This window comes from Oncorhynchus mykiss, chromosome 12, assembly GCF_013265735.2.
Source record: "Oncorhynchus mykiss isolate Arlee chromosome 12, USDA_OmykA_1.1, whole genome shotgun sequence".
NCBI lineage: Eukaryota > Metazoa > Chordata > Actinopteri > Salmoniformes > Salmonidae > Oncorhynchus > Oncorhynchus mykiss.
This window is the reverse complement of record NC_048576.1, coordinates 53413935-53438503: the sequence shown is the minus strand read 5'-3', so window position 1 is coordinate 53438503 and position 24569 is coordinate 53413935. Positions and strand designations below refer to the sequence as shown.

General features: G+C 40.9%; 1 protein-coding gene across 1 annotated transcript in view; it reads right to left on the bottom strand.

The window, feature by feature from the left end:
- Positions 1-18658: 18658 nt before the first annotated feature.
- LOC110537771 (BTB/POZ domain-containing protein KCTD16-like) overlaps positions 18659-24569 on the bottom strand; it is an 89665-nt gene continuing 83754 nt past the window's right edge. The window contains exon 2 of the mRNA XM_021624146.2: positions 18659-21527. Within this exon, the coding sequence (XP_021479821.1) occupies positions 21076-21527 (452 nt within the window). The 3' untranslated portion in view covers positions 18659-21075. The remainder of the gene's footprint in view (positions 21528-24569) is intronic.

Sequence of the window (24569 nt, the reverse complement as noted above, 5' to 3'; positions counted from 1 at the left end):
GTAGAGCTCAGAGACAGGATTGTGTCAAGAAACAAATCTGGGGAAGGATACCAAAATATTTATGCAGCATTGAAGGTCCCCATCATTCTTCAATGGAAGAAGTTTGGAACCACCAAGACTCTTCCTAGAGCTGGCTGCCCGGCAAAACTGAGCAATCGGGGAGAAGGGCCCAAGAACCCGATGGTCACTCTGACAGAGCTCTAGAGTTCCTCAGTGGAGATGGGAGAACCTTCCAGAAGAACAACCATCTCTGCAGCACTCAACTAATCAGGCCTTTATGGTAGAGTAGCCAGACAGAAGCCACTCCTCAGGAAAAGCAACATGACAACCGGCTTGGAGTTTGCCAAAAGAAGAAGACTTCAGGCCATGAGAAAAAATATTCTCTGGTCTGATGAAATCACGATTGAACTCTTTGGCTTGAATGCCAAGTGTCACATTTGGAGGAAACCTGGCACCATCCCTACGGTGAAGCATGGTGGTGGCAGTATCATGCTGTGGGGATGTTTTTCAGCGTCAGGGACTGGGAGACTAGTCAGGATCGAGGGAAAGATGAACGGAGCAAAGTACAGAGAGAACCTTGATGAAAACCTGCTCCAGAGTGCTCAGGACCTCAGACTGGGGCAAAGGTTCGCCTTCCAAAAGGACAACAACCCTAAGCACACAGCCAAGACAATGCAGGAGTGACTTCGGGACAAGTCTCTGATTGTCCTTGAGTGACCCAGTCAGGGACCGGACTTGAACCCGATTGAGCATCTCTGGAGAGACCTGAAAATAGCTTTGCAGTGATGCTCCCCATCGAACCTGACAGAGCTTGAGAGGATCTACAGAGAAGAATGGGAGAAACTCCACAAATACATTATGCTATCCAAACCATAATTCAATTCCTGGATGAAGCTTTAAAAGAGATTCTTGAATTCGTGGAGAGGTTCAATTGAGCTATCTATAGAGACTGTAGCAGTGTGGGAGTTTTGATCATGTGAAGCAATGAGATCCATCTTTTGGTCTTTGAAAACAAATCACATATGAGAATGTAAAAAGAGGAGGCCATCTTACCTTTATGGAATCATTATTTTATTTATTGTGATAAAAAATAATACTTCCATAAGGGAAGATGGCCTCTTTTTCTATTCTCATATGTGATTTGTTTTCAAAGACCAAAAGATGGATCTCGTTGCTTCACATTATCAGTTTCGGTTCCAAACTGTCTCTTAAATTACCTTGTCTAGGTGGAAGCCCTTACATCTGAATAAACACAGATAAATCCCACACCATTTAAAGAGGTTAGAATCAATTCAAGGTATTTTATTACGGTGCAATGATATACAGTGCCTTGCGAAAGTATTCGGCCCCCTTGAACTTTGCGACCTTTTGCCACATTTCAGGCTTCAAACATAAAGATATAAAACTGTATTTTTTTGTGAAGAATCAACAACAAGTGGGACACAATCATGAAGTGGAACGACGTTTATTGGATATTTCAAATCAAAAACTGAAAAATTGGGCGTGCAAAATTATTCAGCCCCTTTACTTTCAGTGCAGAAAACTCTCTCCAGAAGTTCAGTGAGGATCTCTGAATGATCCAATGTTGACCTAAATGACTAAGCTTTAAACATCCCAAGGAGCACTGTGCAAGCGATAATATTGAAATGGAAGGAGTATCAGACCACTGCAAATCTACCAAGACCTGGCCGTCCCTCTAAACTTTCAGCTCATACAAGGAGAAGACTGATCAGAGATGCAGCCAAGAGGCCCATGATCACTCTGGATGAACTGCAGAGATCTACAGCTGAGGTGGGAGACTCTGTCCATAGGACAACAATCAGTCGTATATTCCACAAATCTGGCCTTTATGGAAGAGTGGCAAGAAGAAAGCCATTTCTTAAAGATATCCATAAAAAGTGTTGTTTAAAGTTTGCCACAAGCCACCTGGGAGACACACCAAACATGTGGAAGAAGGTGCTCTGGTCAGATGAAACCAAAATTGAACTTTTTGGCAACAATGCAAAACGTTATGTTTGGCGTAAAAGCAACACAGCTCAACACCATGAACACACCATACCCACTGTCAAACATGGTGGTGGCAGCATCATGGTTTGGGCCTGCTTTTCTTCAGCAGGGACAGGGAAGATGGTTAAAATTGATGGGAAGATGGATGGAGCCAAATACAGGACCATTCTGGAAGAAAACCTGATGGAGTCTGCAAAAGACCTGAGACTGGGACGGAGATTTGTCTTCCAACAAGACAATGATCCAAAACATAAAGCAAAATCTACAATGGAATGGTTCAAAAATAAACATATCCAGGTGTTAGAATGGCCAAGTCAAAGTCCAAACCTGAATCCAATCGAGAATCTGTGGAAAGAACTGAAAATTGCTGTTCACAAATGCTCTCCATCCAACCTCACTGAGCTCGAGCTGTTTTGCAAGGAGGAATGGGAAAAAATTTCAGTCTCTCGATGTGCAAAACTGATAGAGACATACCCCAAGCGACTTACAGCTGTAATCGCAGCAAAAGGTGGCGCTACAAAGTATTAACTTAAGGGGGCTGAATAATTTTGCACGCCCAATTTTTCAGTTTTTGATTTGTTAAAAAAGTTTGAAATATCCAATAAATGTTGTTCCACTTCATGATTGTGTCCCACTTGTTGTTGATTCTTCACAAAAAAATACAGTTTTATATCTTTATATTTGAAGCCTGAAATGTGGCTAAAGGTCGCAAAGTTCAAGGGGGCCGAATACTTTCGCAAGGCACTGTATGTGCAACATCTTGTCTGCGTTTACACAGGCACCTCAATTCTGAGCGTTTTTTTTGTATTAATTAGTGTTTTGACCAATTACATCAGATCTTTTCACATCAGAATTGGGCTGCCTCTGTTAACATATCCCTTGTGACAAACTAATACAGTAAATAAAAAAAAGCAATTATTTATTGAACAAAATAAACACTTGGACCATAAAATGAGTTTTAGGTTACAAGCATATTTTCTCAGACTATAACAGATTCCTAGACATGCATCTTTTAACCATTCGGGTAGGTCCGTTTTTGTGCCAACCATGGAACTAGACCCTCTGTGATTTGGTTAGATAACGAGGTAGACCGTTGAAAAGTAAATAATGTCTTTTCCTAATAAGAGAGTGCCCTTGGCCAGTGACCCTGGTCTGCAGCTTGAAGAATGGATGTTCATTTAATCTTTCCTGCTCTAACCTCTCTCACCTGGTGGACACCTCTGCTCTGAGCTGTGGGGCTCTGTAAGGGCTTCCACGCTCCTCTCTGTAATCAGTGCTATAGGCTGCAATGCTGGCTCTCTTTATTGTCCTGCCCACGTGGAGACAAATTTCTCAGTCTATTCTTCCTCCTTCCCCAGAGTAGTGCATTTAAAGACGGTCCTTTTTCCATCCTTCTGTTCTCTACTCCTAAGGGCACGCCAGGTATATATGTCTAGTATGCTGTGGACCGTTAAGGATGTTCTATGAGGTTTGATGGCCCCAAGGGTTGTTTTTGTGCATGGGCTTTACTCTTTTCTCTGTTTCTTACATCCATAACTCACTACTCAACTTTTAGATTATCTTCTTCATTTTTTATTCTGATACTCCAATGATTTCATTAAGTGCGGGTACCAGCTACTATGTAACTGTCTTTTTTTTCACCTCACATTTTTTTTCTTAAATATCTAAAATGTATTCTAAGTGTGCTCTCAATGCATGGCACATACATATTGAACACTAAATAATGACAGAAATCCTTTGCATATCCACTTCCTCGGGTGTCATGTGTCATGACTGTCCTGATCAGGTCAGGTTACAGGAGACCGCAATCCTACAGATTATCTCTCAACCCCAACAGAGGAGGAGAGATCTAGGGGTCTGAAGATGTGGGGGTTTTATGACCCCTCACGCCCCTGGTAAATCTCAGGCCACAGACAAATTCCTTTGTCCTGTTACTATGGAGAACCAGCCTCACAACATTAAACATGAACTAAAGGGACTTTGGAACAATGGTTTTCGTCAGCCACAATGGTGGTCATGACGATAGATGGAATATGAACATTTATGTCATTTTTTGTTGTGTTATTAAAGGTTAATAGATGACGTTATTACGAAAACATTGTAACGTGAAGAGTTTTCCTAGTATATGTTTGATGTTTATACATTGTACGTTGTGTGGAAAATGTCCAAATCAAAGGCAATGTTTTGGTAAAGATTAAATGTTAAGTTGTCTAAAATCAGATCTGAGAAAAACCTAGACCTTGCTCTTAACTGGGTACGCCCAGAGAATTGCCCTAAAGGCGGTTACGCCCACTTCTGACCCAAGGGTATAAAACCTGTGAGTAATGAATTTACAGACAAGACTACGTGACCCAAGCTGCAGCCAAGGTCTAAAAAGTCAAGTTTGAAGACGAATAAACATTTTTTCTACCCATGCTACGGATGAGTAGCTGTGTCTAAGCAGGTGAATTCAAGTCGAACCACCTAGCCTCCATCTCCCATCGAATTGTGGTATCTACACTGTTTCATTCCAACACTGTGAGCTCTGAGCTACAGAGCTGTCTGTCCTCAGAAGACCCCATCCAGAGCAAGGGTGAGGGAACAGACTCCTAAGCTAAAAGGACACTGACATCAGGAGGACGATCAGAGAGGTGCGCTGGAGAAGTGCGTCATCGAGCAGCCTGAACGGTCCACGCAGAGAATCCTCGGAGGTCCTCCCCACGTAATTACATCATTATATTCTGACCCACAAGAGCGGCAGTTTGGGGCAAGGCTAGGGTTAGAATAAGCATAGCTGACAAATTCCCCCAAATGTATATTTCTCTCGTGTACTTTCTCTTTTTTCTGTCTTTGAAATCATCCTTTTGGGTAACATAGTGTGTTGGCCCGTTATACTAAGTTCTAATCAATGGCCTAGAATGTGTTTTGTCTATGTGTATCTTTTATCATCCTTTTAGCTTTTTAGTAAATAAATATTCAACTAAGATTGGTGTGGTACGAACTCATTGGTGAGACCCGGGTCCGTGCAGATTCACGGGCTATACGACGTTCAGAGGTTCAGAGGTAACTGGTTAATTAGCGGCTGTTGTAAAATCGATATTCTGATATTCTTAATTTGGGAAATAGAAACTCAATAAAAACTAGTTTTCCCATGGTGCCCCAGGTTAATGAGCTTGATTCAGTTAATCACGCAATTAGAAACTTGTAATCATTCGATGAGCAACAGTCGTCACATTAACTAATACAACGTCACGACACATGTTCATGAGAATCCACCATTAACCAGATGGAATGTTATACGAACATTGGTCACACAGTATTTGGATAGTCCATCTGTAGATTCTGAGGTTACGGTTAAATTTTAGAATAAGAGTTAGGGTAAGGGTTGAGGTTGGAGTTAGGGCTAAGGTTAGGTTAAGGGTTAAAGTTAGGCTTGATAGATAGATAGATAGATAGTTGAAATGTTACTGATAGTCTGTAGAGCATCTACAGATGGACTATACAAATAAAGTGTTGCCCAAACATATCACACCCTAACAACCACACTTAGATGGACTGGTCAGAATGTACATAAAGCACAAACACATTAAGCAACAGGCACATTTCTCATGCGTTTACACAGCAGCCGTGCATGGCGTCAGTTCTATGTTCTTATCACTTTCTTATGGAAAATTTGTTCACACCTAGGGGGGGTTATTTAACACTGTAAATATTCAACCATGATTCACTAATATTGTCACTTGTTATTCTTTATAGGACTTCTCCCAGAAATCCATTCAGCGTTTCTTCCTTGGACTAACAGGATGCTCAAGGCATGAATCAATTGCTATTACATTGCCAAATGGCTCTGGAGAGACACACTATGTCTACATTTCCTCTGCTATTTGGGTGGTTTAGACAGAATTGTGGGAACCTGTGGAAGATATTGAGTTTGCTACTTACTGACCCAGGCGAATACATTGAGCTGCTAGGAAATCATTATAGAGTAGAAGTCCATTATGGTATCCTGTCCATTAAAGTGAAATGGCCAATGTCTGGGTTTGGAATAATGTGAGAGCATGATACAATGTGGAATTATTGTCAAATGCCTTCAGTATATTTATTGAACATCTCTCACGAGCTAGAAGTCATGTCTACCTGGGGATTGAGCTGTTTTGTCAACACTACAAAAGGGAACATTGACTTGAGGCTCCAAATGCAGAGCTGCAAAGACAAAGTACAACTGAAAACAAATCAACTACAACTGTACACACATACTTTATGCAAATAAAGTACACACATAATTTATGCAAATCAGTAGCTTTTTTGCTTTGATTTACTAAGCTTTTCTAAATATTGCTTTTTCATTGTCATTATATCGAGAACAAAGGATGGCTGGATGGAACATGCGAAAAAGCTGAATAACACTATATAACCCTGAGGCTCCAAAACCCATATATTTTAAGAACGTTGTGAAAATCGCTGCTTTTGCAGATGCCACAACTGGTTTTGTGTGTGACGCCTTGGTAAGTAGAAATTGGCTACCAAGACTTCAGAGAACACACTACAATGCTCTGAATAATTTATTCGCCCAGAATGCAAAGCTTTATCAAGTTCCCCTCTGCTCGGTCTGTGTATAATAATAAAGAAAGGTCTCTCTCGCTTACCCCTTCTCTCCTCAGCCATGTGCAGATAGCATACATATGCTTCCCTACCCTCCTAGACAATAACCAGGAGACACATATTCAGCAGGCACTAAGACAGGACTGTAGCCTAGTCCTGGTTCCATTCAGACGTTGTGCTCTAAAACATGCCAATCATTCAGAATCTTGACTGTTAATTTAGTTTTTTGGGATCCTTACACAATACCAAGCATGCTACAGTTACTGAACGTGTGGCTTTTTATGGCTGGAGTGACAGAGGCACAGTGTCACTGAGGAAAGTACTTTCTAAATACTTGTCCTGGTCATCTTAGTGGATACTAAAGGTTGTAGTATGTTGAGAATGGTTGGCAGTAAACAGCCATTCAACAGTGTTGATGATCAAAACAGATCATCTGATTGCTGCACAAGAATGACTGCTTTCTTCTGTTCTGCTGAAAAATAGATCATGTTGCATCCTTGTTTGGGAGATGGTGCTGACAGTCCCACGGTCTCCGGGCCCATCCCTTTGAGACACAAGCAACACACAAAGCACATCCCACTGCAATGAAGAATTGTTATGTTCAACACAACAGCTGAGAGGGACATGAAGAGACGTTTCACAGTCGCTCGCCGGCTATTCGCTTTTGAAATCAGTTAATTATCTGCAGATCGAGGGGATCAACATCTCACAAAAATAGCAGATTCCTGTTCATATGCTGCCAGAAAACAAAGACTTGTTTTAATTGTGTTTTGGCGAGGTTGTGGTGTGATGTGGAGTGTTACAGGGAGAGCTCCTCTTCACAAGATGAAAATATTTCAAGCTCACCTACCATCCCACACACCTGAGAACTCCTGTCTTTTATCAATCATATTCTCTTTACACACTGAAATGTAATGTTGAGTTTTTGTGATCGACTTGGGTTGAAATCAATCCCATTTACTTTAACTGTATGGTAGGTACCTGGATTTTTGCTGCGGTTTGGTTTTTGTCAGAGCGGCTGGTCGGGGGACCGGAAAATAATCATAATAATTTGTACACTGCAAATTGACCACGAGTAAGCCCAAAAAGAGATCGCATTTGAAAATAACATAATCATGTCATACCTTGATTACATGGAGACACAATCACATATGTCTCCCTTTTTATTCGTGGGAATACTTGGGAACATACTGTATTTTCTAAATGAAAAGAAAGGAGCTGTACATATTTTGACCAAACCGAAATTTGGAACATGGTGTTCCATTTTGGAACACCGTGTGCACCCATTCCCTCATACGCCAAACTACTGCAATCCTATTTTTTAAAAACCCTCCAACTTTCAACACTTCACTGAATACTAAACCCACTCCGTAGTCTGTCACACCCTGATCTGTTACACCTGTCTTTGTGCTTGTCTCCACCCCCTCCAGGTGTCACCCATCAGCCCCATTATCCCCTGTGTATTTATACCTGTTCTCTGTTTGCATGTTGCCAGTTCATCTTGTCTTGTCAAATCAAATGTTATTGGTCACATACACATGGTCAGCAGATATTAATACAAGAGGAGCGAAATGCTTGTGCTTCTAGTTCCGACAGTGTAGTAATATCTAACAATTAATCTAACAGTTCCCCAACAACTACCTAATACACACAAATCTAAAGGGATGAATAAGAATATGTACATATAAATATATGGATGAGCGATAGGCAAGGTGCAATAGATGGTATAAGGTACAGTATATATATGAGATAGGTAATGTAAGATATGTTAACATTTTTAAAGAGGCATTGTTTAAAGTGACTAGTGATCCATTTATTAAAGTGGCCAGTGATTTGAGTTTCTATGTAGGCAGCAGCCTCTCTGAGTTAGTGATTACTGTTTAGCAGTCTGATAGCCTTGAGACAGAAGCTGTTTTCCAGTCTCTCGGTCCCAGCTTTGATGCACCTGTACTGACCTCGACTTCTGGATGGTAGCGGGGTGAACAGGCAGTGGGTCGGGTGGTTGTTGTCCTCTTCTTGGCCTTCCTGTGACATTGTGCGCTGTAAGTTGCCCCCGGTGATGTGTTTTGCAGAGCGCACCACCCTCTGGGCAGCCTTGCGGTTGAGGGTGGTGCAGTTGCTGTACCAGGCGGTGATACAGCCCGACAGGATGCTCTCATTGTGCATCTGTAAAGGTTTGTCAGGGTTTTAGGTGACAAGCTACATTTCTTCAGCCTCCTGAGGTTGAAGAGACGCTGTTAAACCTTCTTCACCACGCTGTCTGTGTGGGTGGACCATTTCAGTTTGTCTGTATGCCGAGGGACTTAAAACTTTCCACCTTCTCCACTACTGTCCCGGCGATGCGAATAGGAGGGTGCTCCCTCTGCTGTTTCCTGAAGTCCACGATCATCTCCTTTGTTTTGTTGACGTTGAGTGAGCGGTTGTTTTCCTGTTACCATACTCCAAGTGCCCTCACTTCTTCCCTGTAAGCTGTCTCGTCATTGTTGGTAATCAAGCCCACTACTGCTGTCTCGTCTGCAAACTTGATGATTGAGTTGGAGGCGTGCATGGCCACGCAGTCATGGGTGAACAGAGAGTACAGGAGGGGGCTGAGCACTCTCCCTTGTTGGGCCCCAGTTTTGAGGGTCAGCGAAGCGGAGATGTTGTTTCCTGCCTTCACCACCTGGGGTGCGGACCGTCAGAAAGTCCAGGACCCAATTGCACAGGGCAGGCTTAAGACCCAGGGCCTCCAGCTTAATGATGAGCTTGGAGGGTACTATGGTGTTACATGCTGATGTCAACAGCATTCTTACATAGGTATTCTTCTTGTCCAGATGGGATAGGGCAGTGTGCCGTGTGACTCACCAGAAGTGAGTGCTATGGGGTGGTAGTCATTTAGTTCAGTTATCTTTGCCTTCTTGGGTACAGGAACAATGATGGCCATCTTGAAGCATGTGGGGACAGCAGACTGGGATAGGGAGCAATTGATTATGTCTGTAAACACACCAGCCAGATGGTCTGCGCATGCTCTGAGGACGCGGCTAGGGATGCTGTCTGGGCCAGCAGCATTGCGAAGGTTAACACGTATAAATGTCTTACTCACGTCGGCCACGGAGAAAGAGGGAGGGGGGGGGTGCAGGCCTTGTTAGCGGGCTGCAACGGTGGCACTGTATTATCCTCAATGTGGGCAAAGAAGGTGTTTAGTTTGTTTGGAAGCAAGATGTCGGTGTCCGTGACGTGGCTGTTTTTGTTTTTGTAGCCCGTGATTTCCTGTAGACCCTGCTACATATGTTGTCAGGTCTTACCAGCGTGCTTTCCATCTTCCTGTTTGTCAAGTTCTGTTTCCTAGTTTTTCCCGGTTCTGATAATTCTGCCTGCCCTGACCCCGAGCCTGCCTGCCGTCCTGTACCTGCCTGACTCTGATTTGATCAAGAACTTCTGACCGTCCTCGACCTGTCCTTTGCCCGCCCTGTGTTATTAATAAATGATCTGAGAACTGTACTATAGGGGCGGCAGGTAGCCTAGTGGTTAGAGCTGACAAGGTAAAAATCTGTCATTCTGCCTGCCCCTGAACAAAGCAGTTAACCCACTGTTCCTAGGCTGTCATTGTAAATAAGAATTTATTCTTAACTGACTTGCCTAGTTTAACAAACTATCTACATCCCGTATCTGCATCATGTCGTGATAAGTCTTCAATTTAGTTACTCTCGTTCTGAATATTTGATAAAAATCTCCTCACAACTCAAGAAGAAATCCAACCAACATGTCGTTGTACAGAATGCATTTTTTTATTCGATGTAATTGTACATTTCCAAAATTCCTTTTCTTGTATCCAAAGACTGTAACGTAATTCATCCTCCTCTGACAAAGAGTAGTCAAGATCGGACCAATGGGCAGCGTGGTATGTGTCCATGTTAATATTTAATAAATCAACTGAACACTGAATAACAAAACAACAAAGTGAAAGAATGAAAACGACAACGAAACAGTCTTATCTGGTGAAGGCACAAAACAGAAAATAATCACCCACAAAACACAGGTGGGAAAAGGTTACCTAAGTGTGATACTCAATCAGACAACGAACAACATCTGCCTCTGATTGAGAACCATACCAGGCCAAACACATAACCACAACATAGATTTAAAAAAACACCCACCCCAATTCACACCCTGACCAAACTAAAACAAAGACATAACAAAGGAACTAAGGACAGAACGTGACAAAGACGTGTTAAATGACGTTTTATTCATAAAATCATACACCAGTGGAGAATTATCACAACACAATCCACACTTTTGTGCTTATCTTTTTTTTTGCAAATCTTTTTGGGGTAATTATTTCAGTTTTGACATTTTCACAATAACAGATTAAATGATCTGCAATAATTCATATAGCAACATGCACACGTTCTGGACCTTTCTTTTAATCAAAACAACACAAAACAACAATATTTGTTTATACAGTTGAAGTCAAAAGTTTACATACACCTTAGCCAAATACATTTACTCAGTTTTTACAATTCCTGACATTTAATCCAAATAAAAATGTCCTGTTTTAGATCAGTTAGGGTCACCACTCTATTTTAAGAATGTGAAATGTCAGAAAAATAGCAGAGAGTGATTTATTTCAGCTCTTATTTATTTCATCACATTCCCAGTGGGTCAGAAGTTTACATACACTCAATTAGTATTTGGTAGTATCGTCTTTAAATTGTTAAATTTGGGTCAAACGTTTCGGGTAGCCTTCCGCAATAAGTAGGGTGAATTTTGGCCCATTCCTCCTGACAGAGCTGGTGTAACTGAGTCAGGTTTGTCGGCCTCCTTTCTCAATAGGATTGAGGTCATTTAACACATGATTTGATTTGATGGCTTTGTGATGGCCACTCCAATACCTTGACTTTGTTGTCCTTAAGCCATTTTACCACAACTTTGGAATTATGCTTAGGGTCATTGCCCATTGACCCATTTGCAACTAAGCTTTAACTTCCTGTCTGATGTCTTGAGATGTTGCTTCAATATATCCACATAATATTTCCTACCTCATGATGCCATCTATTTTGTGAAGTGCACCAGTCCCTCCTGCAGCAAAGCACACCCACAACATGGTGCTTCATGGTTGGGATGCTGTTCTTCGGCTTGCAAGCCTCCCCCTTTTTCCTCCAAACATAACGGGGGTCATTATGGCCAAACAGTTCTATTTTTGTTTCATCAGACCAGAGGACATTTCTCCAAAAAGTACAATCTTTGTCCCCATGTACAGTTGCAAACCGTAGTCTGGCTTTTTTATGGTGGTTTTGGAGCAGTGGCTTCTTCCTTGCTGAGCTGCCATTCAGGTTATGTTGATATAGAACTTGTTTTACTGTGGATATAGATAATTTTGTACCTGTTTCCTCCAGCATCTTCACAAGGTCCTTTGCTATTGTTCTAGGATTGATTTGCACTTTTCGCACCATAGTACGTTCATCTCTAGGAGACAGTATGTGTCTCCTTCCTGAGAGGTATGACGGCTGTGTGGTCCCATGGTCTCTATACTTGCGTATTATTGTTTGTACAGATGAACATGGTACCTTCAGGCGTTTGGAAATTGCTCACAATGATGAACCAGACTTGTGGAGGTCTACAATTGTTTTTCTGAGGTCTTGGCTGATTTATTTGAATTTTCCCATGATGTCAAGCAAAGAGGCACTGAGTTTTAAGGTAGGCCTTGAAATACAACCACAGGTACACATCCAATTGACTCAAATTATGTCAATTAGCCTGTCAGAGTCTTCTAAAGCCATGACTGATTTTCTGGAATTTTCCAAGCTGTTTAAAAGCACAGTCAACTTAGAGTAAGTAAACTTCTGACACACTGGAATTGTGATACAGTGAATTATACTTGAAATAATCTGTCTGGAAACAGTTGTTGGAAAAACTACTTGTGTCATGCACAGGGTAGATGTCCTAACCAACTTGCCAAAACTATAGTTTGTTAAACAAGAAACAAGTTTTATTGACTCCAACCTAAATGTATGTAAACTTCAGACTTTAACTGTATGTCCTGGTCTATCGTGGCTGCTTCCTTCTATTGTGGTTTTCTTCATGGATCACACATTGAAAAGGACTTGTAATAAGAACAAAATTACAGGACTTGTATTCACTTACAAGGGCTCTGTAACTGGGTATGACTATCTAGCAAACAAAGGAGTCAGACAGAATGCTCTAACTGAAATAGTAAATCACACACTTTAATCTCCCTCTCTTTCTCGGAATACATATATTTTTAATGTAAAACAGATCCATACTTATTTGCATTCATATCAACATTGATTCATCAGACTGTAGCATAAAAGTTATACAGTTGTCAAGTTCTGAATATGATTTTTATTTTTGGGGTGTGGACTGACAAGGCTCTGTATCTGATCATTAATGAATTATTCAACTATATTCAAATAAAATGATCTCTGATGTATGATCTATATTTATCCATGTGGCTATATAGTGTCTGTGTGTTTGGTGAATATGTACAGCTTTATCTTTTACAAATATCTTCCTGTTATGTACAATATAATTCACCCAACATTGTGCAAAAAAAGCTCCAATCTACATTTGAAGGCCACCATGTGTCTTTTATTCTACTATGCTCTTTTTCAGAACTTGTAAACAAGTATTTACTTAAGACTGACTTTTTTTGTACTGGGTGTTAGTAAGGTGATAGTAAACCATATGAGATCATGGATAATGGTGTTTAAAACAAAATGAACAAAAACTGCACTCAGATCCACACTATCAGTTCAGTGACTCCAGTTGTAACCAATATGTACAGTATTCAGTACTATGAACACACAATGAAAATGATTCCATATTTACACATCTGAAAAATGGGCAGTATTTGCTATTGCATCTCCATCATACAACCAAACATCTTTGTTCAATGTTTAACATGCTGAGTAATCCTCTTTATAGGCTTTGCTGTTGTGGATGTAATACAAAACCACACTGCAGGCTTTCCTTTAACAGGGCTACTGATGTGAGCCAACCATGTGTGTTCATGTTTCATACATGCTGGCTTTGTTCACTGCTTTACTGTGAGGTTTTTGTTCACTGCATCATCGGTTATATTTAGCTATGCACAGGCCAATTTGAGACACCTCCCACTATGATTCTATAGGTATAATGAAAATAACGACATTAACATCAGTCTACTGTACTACTTAGACTATCAATCAGTTCTCACAGGGCTGAGAATGCATTTACACCTTGTTGATGGATGTCATTATTTACATATGCAATATGCAGGTTGACTTTTGTTGTCATGAATCTTGCCCTGGAGGCAGAACTGAATGGTTTCCGCAATAAGGACCTGCTGCAAAGTCAAAATTGGCTATATCATAAAAATTCATGAAAACAAACATGAGCTTTTGGTCTTAATTTAAGGTTAGGATTAGGCATTAAAGTTAGCAGTGTGGCTCAATTTAGGGTTATGATTAGGTTCAAAATCAGATTTCATGACTTTGTGGCTGTCAGCTAGTGACCACTCTGCAGAGCTGCCTCCAGGGCAAGATTCTTGACAATAAATGCACACCTGCATAAAATATAATACATTTTTGGGTTACTTAGAATGTAATATCTTTGCATGATAAGTTATATGTAGCTATCCTTTTATACAGATGTAATTGACAAGATAAAATACTTTGGAATGAAAAATAAATATTATGAAATACAGTATGTAGGTAAAATAAATCATATATGAATGACTGAATAAATAAACGGGGACAACCATTTTGTGAGAGTTTTAACTGCCAATCCTCTATTTGTATATTGCACTAAACAGTACCACTGATGAACTTAATAGTAGTCCAAATGCATGGCTTGTACATGGGCATTATTTAAGAAAACAACAATCTCTTGTATAGCAAATCAACAACTATATTTTAGATTTGTGCTGGGTATTTCATTATAATTTATCGATCCCTACATAGTGATTCTGGAACATACATACAATGGGCAGTGCAGGGGCAACTAAAACTATCTTTATAAATAGTCGTATACATGGGTATTATTTTCTTTACAATTGTGCTTTGAAAATGTGATTGTATCCAAGACCTATGTCATTGAGCATTCTATGAGCAGATGTATTGAACATTTTTCAGAATATCCATAACATCCTAATATTGATGTATTTCTTAATTCCATTCTTTTACTTTTAGAGATGTGTGTTGTCACGACTTCCGCTGAAGTTGGTGCGGCGCCGTCATCGGCTTTCTAGCTGCCACCGATCCATGTTTCTTTTTTCCATTTGTTATGTCTTGAGTGTACACACCTGGTTCCCATTTTAAGTTATTATTATTTCCCTATTTAACCCTCTGGTTCCCATTTATGTTTTGTGCGTGAATATTCCTGTTTGTGTTAGGGTTTGTTATCCCTGCGTGGATTATTTTGTCTGATTTATTTTTCAGAGTAAAGTACGTTATTTTACTCAGTTCTGTGTCCTGCGCTTGACTCCGTCCTCACCTCGGCACAACTGACATATGACATGTGTACTGTTGGGAATTGTTAGATCCTACTGCACTGTTGGAGCTAGGAACACAAGCACTTCGCTACACCCACAATAACATCTGCTAAATATGTCTATGTGACCAATAAAATTTGATTTGATAGATCCAATTCCTTTCACATCATAGTGCTTTATACAAACAGACAAAGTCAAGTATAAAGTGTGGACATTATAACTAGTGGACATTAATGTATGCTCAACTGTTGACATGCTGTTTAAATATATATATATATTTTTAGGTTTAAGAAACAAGAGCATCATCACCAGAGCTTTGACCTTTGAAGCCAGGGCTAGAGTGGAAGAATATCTAATAGAGTTGTCATTCAATAAGGGTGCTGAATTGAGTGTACCACATCTGATATACAGCAAGTGCTCATTAGCTCAACATCATCTTGTATAGCTTGCTGATGCACATCATGTGCCTATTGCAACCATCAAAAAGTGACAGATTATCGCCAGCTGATCTCTCGTTAAAACATCAATATGTGCTAAAGTCATCGGCACAGCTGATCTCAATTGCAACCAACATTGGCCAGCGATTTACTGCTCCCTAACGTTGACGTCAATGTTATCTTTTAGTCAACATTTTCGCCTTCTGGCTGGTATTATCTTTGGAAAAATGTAGTTCTATTTTATGAGCAGACTAAGGCCGATGTATCTATTTGACAATAATTTCATATAACTAAAATAAAGTATTTCCTTGTTTACCACGGCAAATCTACTGTGGAAATTTACTCGACATGCTGATGAATGGAAAAATAATGTTGATGGTATAGCCTACTCTTATTATTTTATTTGTTTCCAACTGATGTAATCCATTGAAAACGACCATCTTTAAAATAAAATTGTCTGATATGGTCATTTCAAAATCGGGGGAAAAAATATCCCTGAAAAGAATTTAAGTAAATCGTGATTGAGTTATATAATCAATGTTTATTTATCAAATGAAAATGTCGTCTATAAAGATATTTCAAATGGCATATATTACACTATTTTTTGCCATTTGAGTTGAAATGTTTGAATGAAATATAGGCCTACTACTTCTATATTCTTATACTCAAATAAGTATTTTTACATTCATCAGCCTTACACGGAACCCAAACCGGCTGCGCGTGTGCGCCATCGTGCGCCACAGTGCATACATTTATTTTGTCCCTGTACACCAAACGCAATCATGACACGCAGGTTAAAATATCAAAACAAACTCTGAACCAATTAAATTAATTTGGGAACAGGTCAAAAAGCATGCAAGCTTGCACTTGCTACCTAATTTGTCCTTTTAGCTAGCTGCTGTTGCTAGCTAAATTGTCCTGGGATACAAACATTGAGTTGTTATTTTACCTGAAATGCACAAGGTCCTCTACTCCGACAATTAATCCACACATAAAACGGTCAACCAAATCGTTTCTAGTCATCTCTCCTCCTTCCAGGAGGAACTTATATGGTGATTGGCATCTAAACTTTCATAGTATTACTACACCGACCGGCAACACAGTTCGTCTTTCAATCACCCACGTGGGTATAACCAATGAGGAGATGGCACGTGGGTACCTGCTTCTATAAACCAATGAGGAGATGGGAAAGGCAGGACTTGCAGCGCGATCTGCGTCAGAAATATAAAGGAGTTCAATTTTATCCCTTGGCAACGCAGACGCTCGTTGACGGGACGCAAGCGGTGTGGTCGGTGTGGTCCTAATCATTTGCAAGAACAGAATCTGGACCAGCTGTCTGGTATCTTAATCATGGTAACAACGAGAGATCAACTGAACTTCTGGTTTGTCCTTTTTTTTCATTGCAATCAAGCTTAGTTTAGCCCGCAGGTTCATGTCATCTCCCGTTAGTAGCGTTTTAAGAAATCCAGTGGTAATCTGCAGGAGTGCGTTAAAGGGTAGGAAGCATTACTCACCAATGTAAAAACACAGTGTGATCAAAAACTTACTTGTAGTCACGATCTGGTTACCTATAAATACAAACATAGTTATGTGTTTGGGTTATAACGTATTTATTAACTTATTTCCGGATATCTTCTAAACTACCCACAATGCACTATTTCTCAACGTCATATGGAGAATTTACTCTGTCTTGCCGAGTTTGTATGCTAGTTCATTAGCTAGCTTATGCTGGCTAATGTTAGCCACACCTCATGGCTTCACTGACTTTGTGGCTGTGTTATCTAGAGGGAACCTGTTAGCACTGCAGACTCAGGCTCTGTACAATTATACCAGCTTTCTCTAATTGTGTAACTATAGTACCTCATCTATTTTCATTTCTTTTTCGGCATGTTCTCTGTGAAGTAGACAACTGGAGTTTTGTAACTTTTTCCACCTTGTCCTAGTGCTCTGACATCTGGAATCAATCTATTTTTTATTTTCCTTGCTATAGTTATTGGATTTTTCCTGACTCTTACCATCGGATGGGGCCCAGCCATCAATCAGTAAGTCTCTGCTCTTTTGATCTGCGGTTTTAGTTGTGTTGTGTTAGTTGTGTTCTAACTGGTCTCCGGTAGTTGAGCTCTAGCTTACTGACCATAACTGTGCTGGTTAGCTAGGCTGGTTTACTTTAATGTAGCTGTAAACTGGGTGTTGATAGCAACTGACTGACTCATTCAGTGCTAACGTAATGTTAGCAGGCTGGTAGTGCTAACATTAGCTGGCTAGTTGGCTAGAAAACTAGCAAGTTGATTTGTATCAATAAATTCATAAAGTATTTGCTTGTAAGTTTGGTGAAAATGTAATTGAAACCATTAGTCATGAGTGCAAACGATTTGGTTTCATTTTAAGTTTTACATTTGAAGTTTTTTCTGTTGGAGCTATAGGAACTAGGCTGTCTTGCCGGGTCCACCATATTACATCACACCCTGGAAAACATTTTCCAACATGGCATTGGCAGGCTTCAGAATTCTGATCGGTTTTATATAATACCTCGAAAAATTGAAACGTGAGCTATTGATGTGCATATTAATGCAAATCCATATGTTACATGTGTTTACATTAATGCTGCCTACCCTTTAAGTTCGTTGCAAGCGAGACCATAGATCTATTTTTCAGTTAGCATTGAACGTTTTAGCAGCTAGCTGTACTGAAGTGGAAGTGTGTACTGCATTAGCAATTAAATATACATTGCAGTCCATATATATATTTTTTACCTTTATTAAAATAGGCAAGTCAGTTAAGAACAAATTCTTATTTTTAATGATGGCCTAGTAACAGTGGATTAACTGCCTTGTTCAGGGGCAGAACGACAGATTTGTACCTTGTCAGCTCGGGGATTCAAACTTGCAACCTTTCGGTAACTAGCTCAACACTCTAACCACAAGGCTACCCTGCCGCAAATGTACATCTCATGATCAGAAAATAAGATGTGCCAAGTGTGTTAGTTATGCAACAGGAGGACTTGGACTCAGTGTCATCCTGTGTCATCAGTCATAATCTTAAATGTAATATTCCCAAAATAATTACATTATTCTGGAAATGATTAGCGCATGTCTGTGCTTACTGCTTTGTTACATAATGAACTTGATAACAACACCCCCCCCCCCCCCCCCCCCCATTCCCATGTACTTTGATCCTCACCAAGGCATGTAAGGATACAGAAAACAAACAATATTTAGATGTGGTATTCAGTGAAAACAAGAGCAGCGTATATTCATCAATAACCTACAAGTCTCATCAATATCTGCAGGGATGTCATCAACCATGTCTATTACCCTTGTCCATGTACCCCAGCACCTAATAATCATTATCTATTGACCACAATGGCAACAACTACGATAGAAAACATCAATCTGTCATGGGATGTTCAGCAATGCTATCCTGTCTGCTCTCCTGTGCACTCATGTCACACATTCATTGTTGAAATAAGCCCCTGATCTATCTCTCTGTGTGTGTGTGTGTGTGTGTGTGTGTGTGTGTGTGTGTGTGTGTGTGTGTGTGTGTGTGTGTGTGTGTGTGTGTGTGTGTGTGTGTGAACACCTGCTGTAACTGTAGTTAACCTTTTGGGGAAAGCACTTGCACAGGACTACTCCCTCTTTTCAGTCATTGGTGTTTCTTTGTGTTTGACTTCAATCTCATTAAAACAAACCCATCCTTCATCACCCCTTAAGGAACACCTTCATCTGTATCCCTTCCCATTTCCATCTGAAAGCTGTTTTGATATACAGTATCTTTCGGTGTTTTTCAAATTCCCCCCCCAAAAAAAGCCCATACTTCCTCTGGAGTTGCCTGCGTTCCTGAAAGTGTTGAAATCAAAGAAGCTATTCATCCCCTCCGCTCTGGCAGCAGGTATTTTTAGAAAGTGCATTATCGGGACAGCATGAATCATTTATCATTCTGATACACACGTATCTTCGATTTCTGTGCAATCTGCATGCAAAAATCAGCAGTGTGTGTAGAACAATCTCTCACACACCAATTGTGCTCTTTAGTGCTTTCAAAAGATTGTGGATAAAACTGTGCAGTCAGATATACCCTTTGAGCATACAGGAAGCAGTTGGTGAAGAAAGAGATGTCTTTTGTCCATTGCCATTATTCCATTGAGATCAGTCATCCAGAACCTAAAGCATAAGACATACAGTAGACACTGAGGCAGTGGCGATGAGCATCAATACATACATACATACATACATACATACATACATACATACATACATACAGTTGCGACCAAATATATTGGCACCCGTGGACCTTTCTTAAATAATTCTAAAATAAGTTGTTGGATTTTCAACACAAACAAAACCATTTTTTTTTTGTAAACTTATGTTTACAATTTTAATTGAGAAAATAAAGACAAATGGCATGGACAAAATGATTGGCACCCTGGAGCTAGTACTTGGTTGCAAAGTCTTTGATCAAGAAAGCTGCAGACAAACACTTCCTGTACCGTCATTGAGCTTGCTGCAACTTTCTCCTGGCAATTTGGCCCACTTTTCAGAAGCAAACTGCTGTGGTTCTTACATTTCTGAGGGGTGGCCTCCACCAATTGCTGTTTTCAGATCTCACCATCGGTTTTCAATGTGACTTAGATTTGGACTTCGCTGGCTACTCCAGAACAGTCAAGAATCTCTTCTTGAGCCATTCCTGGGTGATTTTTGATGTGTGTTTGGGGTCATTGTCTTGCAGGAAGATCCACAACCTTCAATGGGGACCCAGTTTGGACACTGGGTTGAACATTGGACTCCAAATCCCCTGATCATCTGAAGATTTATTGATGCCTTGCGCATAACAAGGACTCCAGTATTAGAGGCAGGAAAGGAACCCCACAGCATTATCAAACTTCCCCCATATTTGATTGTAGGGGAGGGTCTTTCATTGAATTTTTCATTTTGTCATCAGTAAACACAGCGCTCTTCTGTTTTGCTAAAGCTCAAATTTAGTTTCATTGGTCCACAGAACATTTTCCCCAGGATTTAAGCTTGTTTCGGTAGTTATTTTGAGAAGTTCAACAGGCTTTTTTGTGTCTCCTTCAGCAGTGGGGTCTTCCTATGTTTACCAATGACTAAATGAAGCATTTAAAGAAAATAACACCCTCCTTACGATCAATCATGGGGCAGGTTCGATAATGCTGTGGGTTACTTTGCTGCCTCTGGGGACGTTGAATGTATGCAAGACATTGTGAAATCAGCAGATGGAGTACAAAGTTCAACCCAGTGTCCAAAAATGTTGAAGTAGAAAGGTGCAGCAAGCCCATTGATGGCTACAAGAAGCATTTGTTGGCAGCTATCTTGGCCAAAGGGTGTGCAACGAAGTAGTAGCTCAAGGGTGCCAATAAATGTACATTTAAATTGTAAGTTAATTAACTTAAGTTCTGCAATGTTGAAAACCCAATAACAAGGTGTGGAGAAATAGGGAATTATTCAAGTAAATTGGAAGGGTGCCAATACATATATACACACATACAGTTAGCTAAACAGTCATGGTTTTATGCCTGTTTTTTTGCTGTCTCTGTGATGCCTAAGTGTTTTAACTGGATCCCTCTCAGAGACGGTACTTCCTTAGTAGATCTGCCTGCCACATGTACTTCCTCTCCGGGAAGCGCTCAGGGATCTTGATCTTGCGGAAGTCCTGGATGCACTTCTCCAGCTCCTCCTCAATGGTCATCTTCTCCTTGGCCGGCCTCTTCTTGCAGGTGCTGGTATCTCGGGAGCTGGCAGTGAGTGTTCGGAGGAGATCACTCTTCCTGCGCTGCTCTGACTGCTGCAGCATCTGCACCGGGCCCTTCTTCAGCGGCCGGTCCAGGGTCTGGACATGGACGTGGGACTGCTGGCTCACCGGCCCACAGATAACGGTGCCGTGGGGTGAGCTGGCCTCTGACTGGCTCTCGGAGCTTGAGGTGGAGAGCTCGTTGAAGGAGGTGCCGCTCTCGCCCTCTCCCTTGTGGTTCTTGCAGCAGCAGTCGCAGGGCGGGGAAGACCACCGAGAGGTGCCACCTGGAACACAGAGGGAATAGACGGTCAGACAGGGTCTAACAACACAATAACACGGCCAGTTTGGCAATGAAAATATTCATTATTCCTTTTAAAACTAAATTTGAGTCACCTAAAAGATGGCATTTCCCCATGTTTAAACAAATACACACCACAAAACAAGTAAAGTACTCTCTGACACAATAGAGTGAAGTTGCAGTCACAATAGATGGGTTGGAAGGTCCATGAACTGTGTTGCTTGAATCCTCTGATGTGTTTGAACCAAACAGCGCATTCACCTACCCCAGACTGGATAGTGCTTTGTAAACTTCCTTTGACATTCGGCTATTGTTAACATGCAACTTTGTGTGTGCTTAAATTGTAAAATGTTTCTTTCTCTCAAGGAAAATTATGTTATGTAACAAATTGCTATGCATAGGCTGGTTGCAGAAGAACAGCATTCTCAGCTGTAGCGTTTAGGGCCAAGGACAAGAATGCATTGAGAAATCACATCTCATAGAGCTGTAAACCTAGGCTTATTTATTTTTCATGGTTACTTGTTAAATAATTTAATAAAGAGGGATCTATTGCCTATGAATTTATTTCCCATTTAGCAAGAAGGCATTGCCTCTTGAAACACGTTTGCTTTGCATACATTTTCTTTTCATGAAGTTCAATGCCACAGTTTCCTTTTATGTAAAGCACAACATTTTACATCCATAAATAGAATGTACTTACAAATATCCAATTTAGATTGTTTTAATCTATAACTCTACAGTGGGCTAAATTGATTTACTTATTAGCATTGCAAAAATCGATTTACTCTCCCTGTATTCTCTCTGTACCCTTGACTTTAGACAAGACCCATCATGAATCATGCAAAGTAGGGTACAAATCTACAATATACAGTAAATAGTCATATAAATATAATATTATTTGCATTAACAGTCAGATTTCAGTGAAGCTCTGATGTCGTTTTCCAACACTCGGTGTCATCTATCAGTGTCATCTATGCTGCACACAGTGCGGCACACAGTCAAGTACTACCGCTGTGAAATCAGCCTGCCATCAAAGATTGTGACATAAATGGAGCAAACTCAGTCACAGCCACTCCACCAGCTATCTACCCAGGAAATCTATGGCTGCCTCCCAATGGTGCACTCTAAAGGGAATACGGTGTCATTTGGGACGCAGCCTCTAATTACCACTACCATCCCAATACAACTTTCCCTACTCAGTGGAGGACTGTGAATACTGGGCCGACAACTGACATGGGGGACGGGGTCCATCTTTTGTGTTTATGTACCAGGGAAGGAAACAGAATTCATTTGTGTCACTCAGCATGAAAAGGGACATTTGATTGATGAGCTGGTGCCTCATAAAATAATTGGTGTTCTGAAAACTGGGCCCTGACTGTACAGACGGCTAAATCTGTCACTAGGCAATTTTTTTGGTCCAAATAAAATGAGCAGGATGCTCCAAAGCAGTGTTGATGGTGCGTATTAGACTTGGTTGTGGGGACAGTAGTTTGGATCTGTACTGCTATTATTTCCCTCCTATCTGCCAGGTAAATACCCTGATGTTGACAGATACCTTCTACACCTTATATTTAAGACACATCGCATGGTTCTACGTACTCCACATTCACATCTGTAATTGTCACATGTATGTCTATGATGAGTGTTTACAATGGTAATTAGTGACAACCTGAGAAATATTAGTCTTTTCTGTGATAATAATCTGTACTGAATCTACACTTAAAGGTAAAGACAGAATCGTAACATTCCCAGATGTTTCCGCTCGTTACACCATTCACTTCCAGTCCCAGGAGTTTAGTTGAAAGCAGATTAGTGACTCGGACTCTGACTGCTCTATTCAATTCAGAAACCACTGGAACTGATCATTTAATTATTTGTTATAGCTTCCCCTGAGGGCTACAATAAGATGTAGTGTGGAGTTATTATTATATCTGACAAAACAACCTGCAATCCATTATCCACGGCTAATTGTGGGGGAAATAATTTGAACTTGACATCCATTTCTGTACATAGCATATTTTCCCACTCTCCCTGTTAATCTGTCACTGTTTAATATCTCTACAGTCAACAAGGGTGTCCTCGACACACTGATGTACTGTATAAACTTACCAACTTGATTTAGTAGGCAACACGTGATACTGTGCTGTAGTCAGATCCACAGTGGACACATCACTCATGAACTGGGACTTCAATCTGCACAAATACATAGCAGGAGAGGACCTACAGATTGGCTGTGCCTAGCCTATACTGTATGACCTGGGGGTGGGAGGAAGGCTTGTGGGCCAGAGTCTCTCTCTGTGTCAATACCACACCCCCCTCCATAATTCTATGTTCAGACCCATGCTGGGTCCAGGGCTGTGAGACTGTGGGGATGGAGGCTGTGGTAGGAGCTGGTATATGTGATCTCCTATCTTGTCACTGGCACTTGCTCTGAGGCTGTGTTTGTCCTTCCCCAGTCCACACGTTCCCTTCCTCTCCTCCCCGCTAGACTCCTTAAGCCCGGAGCCATTAATCTCAGATCTCGGAGGGGACCTCCACAGCCTCAGTTATCAGAACCCACAAAGGGAGCTGCCTCCCCTTTTCAGACAGCCACCCTCCTCTTCCCCCACCGTCACACAGCTCTCCTCCTTTCTTGGCACTAAGCGTCTCGATCAATCCAATCAACCATCACCTCGCCTACCCGTGCTGCTCTGCACGCCACACATCTGTCTCCCCTCTGTCTCCCCATCCACCCATCCATCTTCAGGCCGCTTTCCAACCGTATCAACACATCAGCGATTCGGTGGAGGTGTGTGAACGATTGCCCCCTGATTGATTTCTGTCATAAAGCTCTGATGTGTAGAGGGTATTCAGGGAAGCAAATAACCCCTTTTTTTGTCGTTTGTTAAGGTTTGGCACATCAAAGCAACTGACATGCATATTGTTAATAGGCTATGACAATGAATTTAATGCTGGAAACAGTGGCTGAGGCTGGATTTGCCAAGCTGACAAGTGACAGAAAGAAGAACGAGGTAAGTGGCAGTAATGC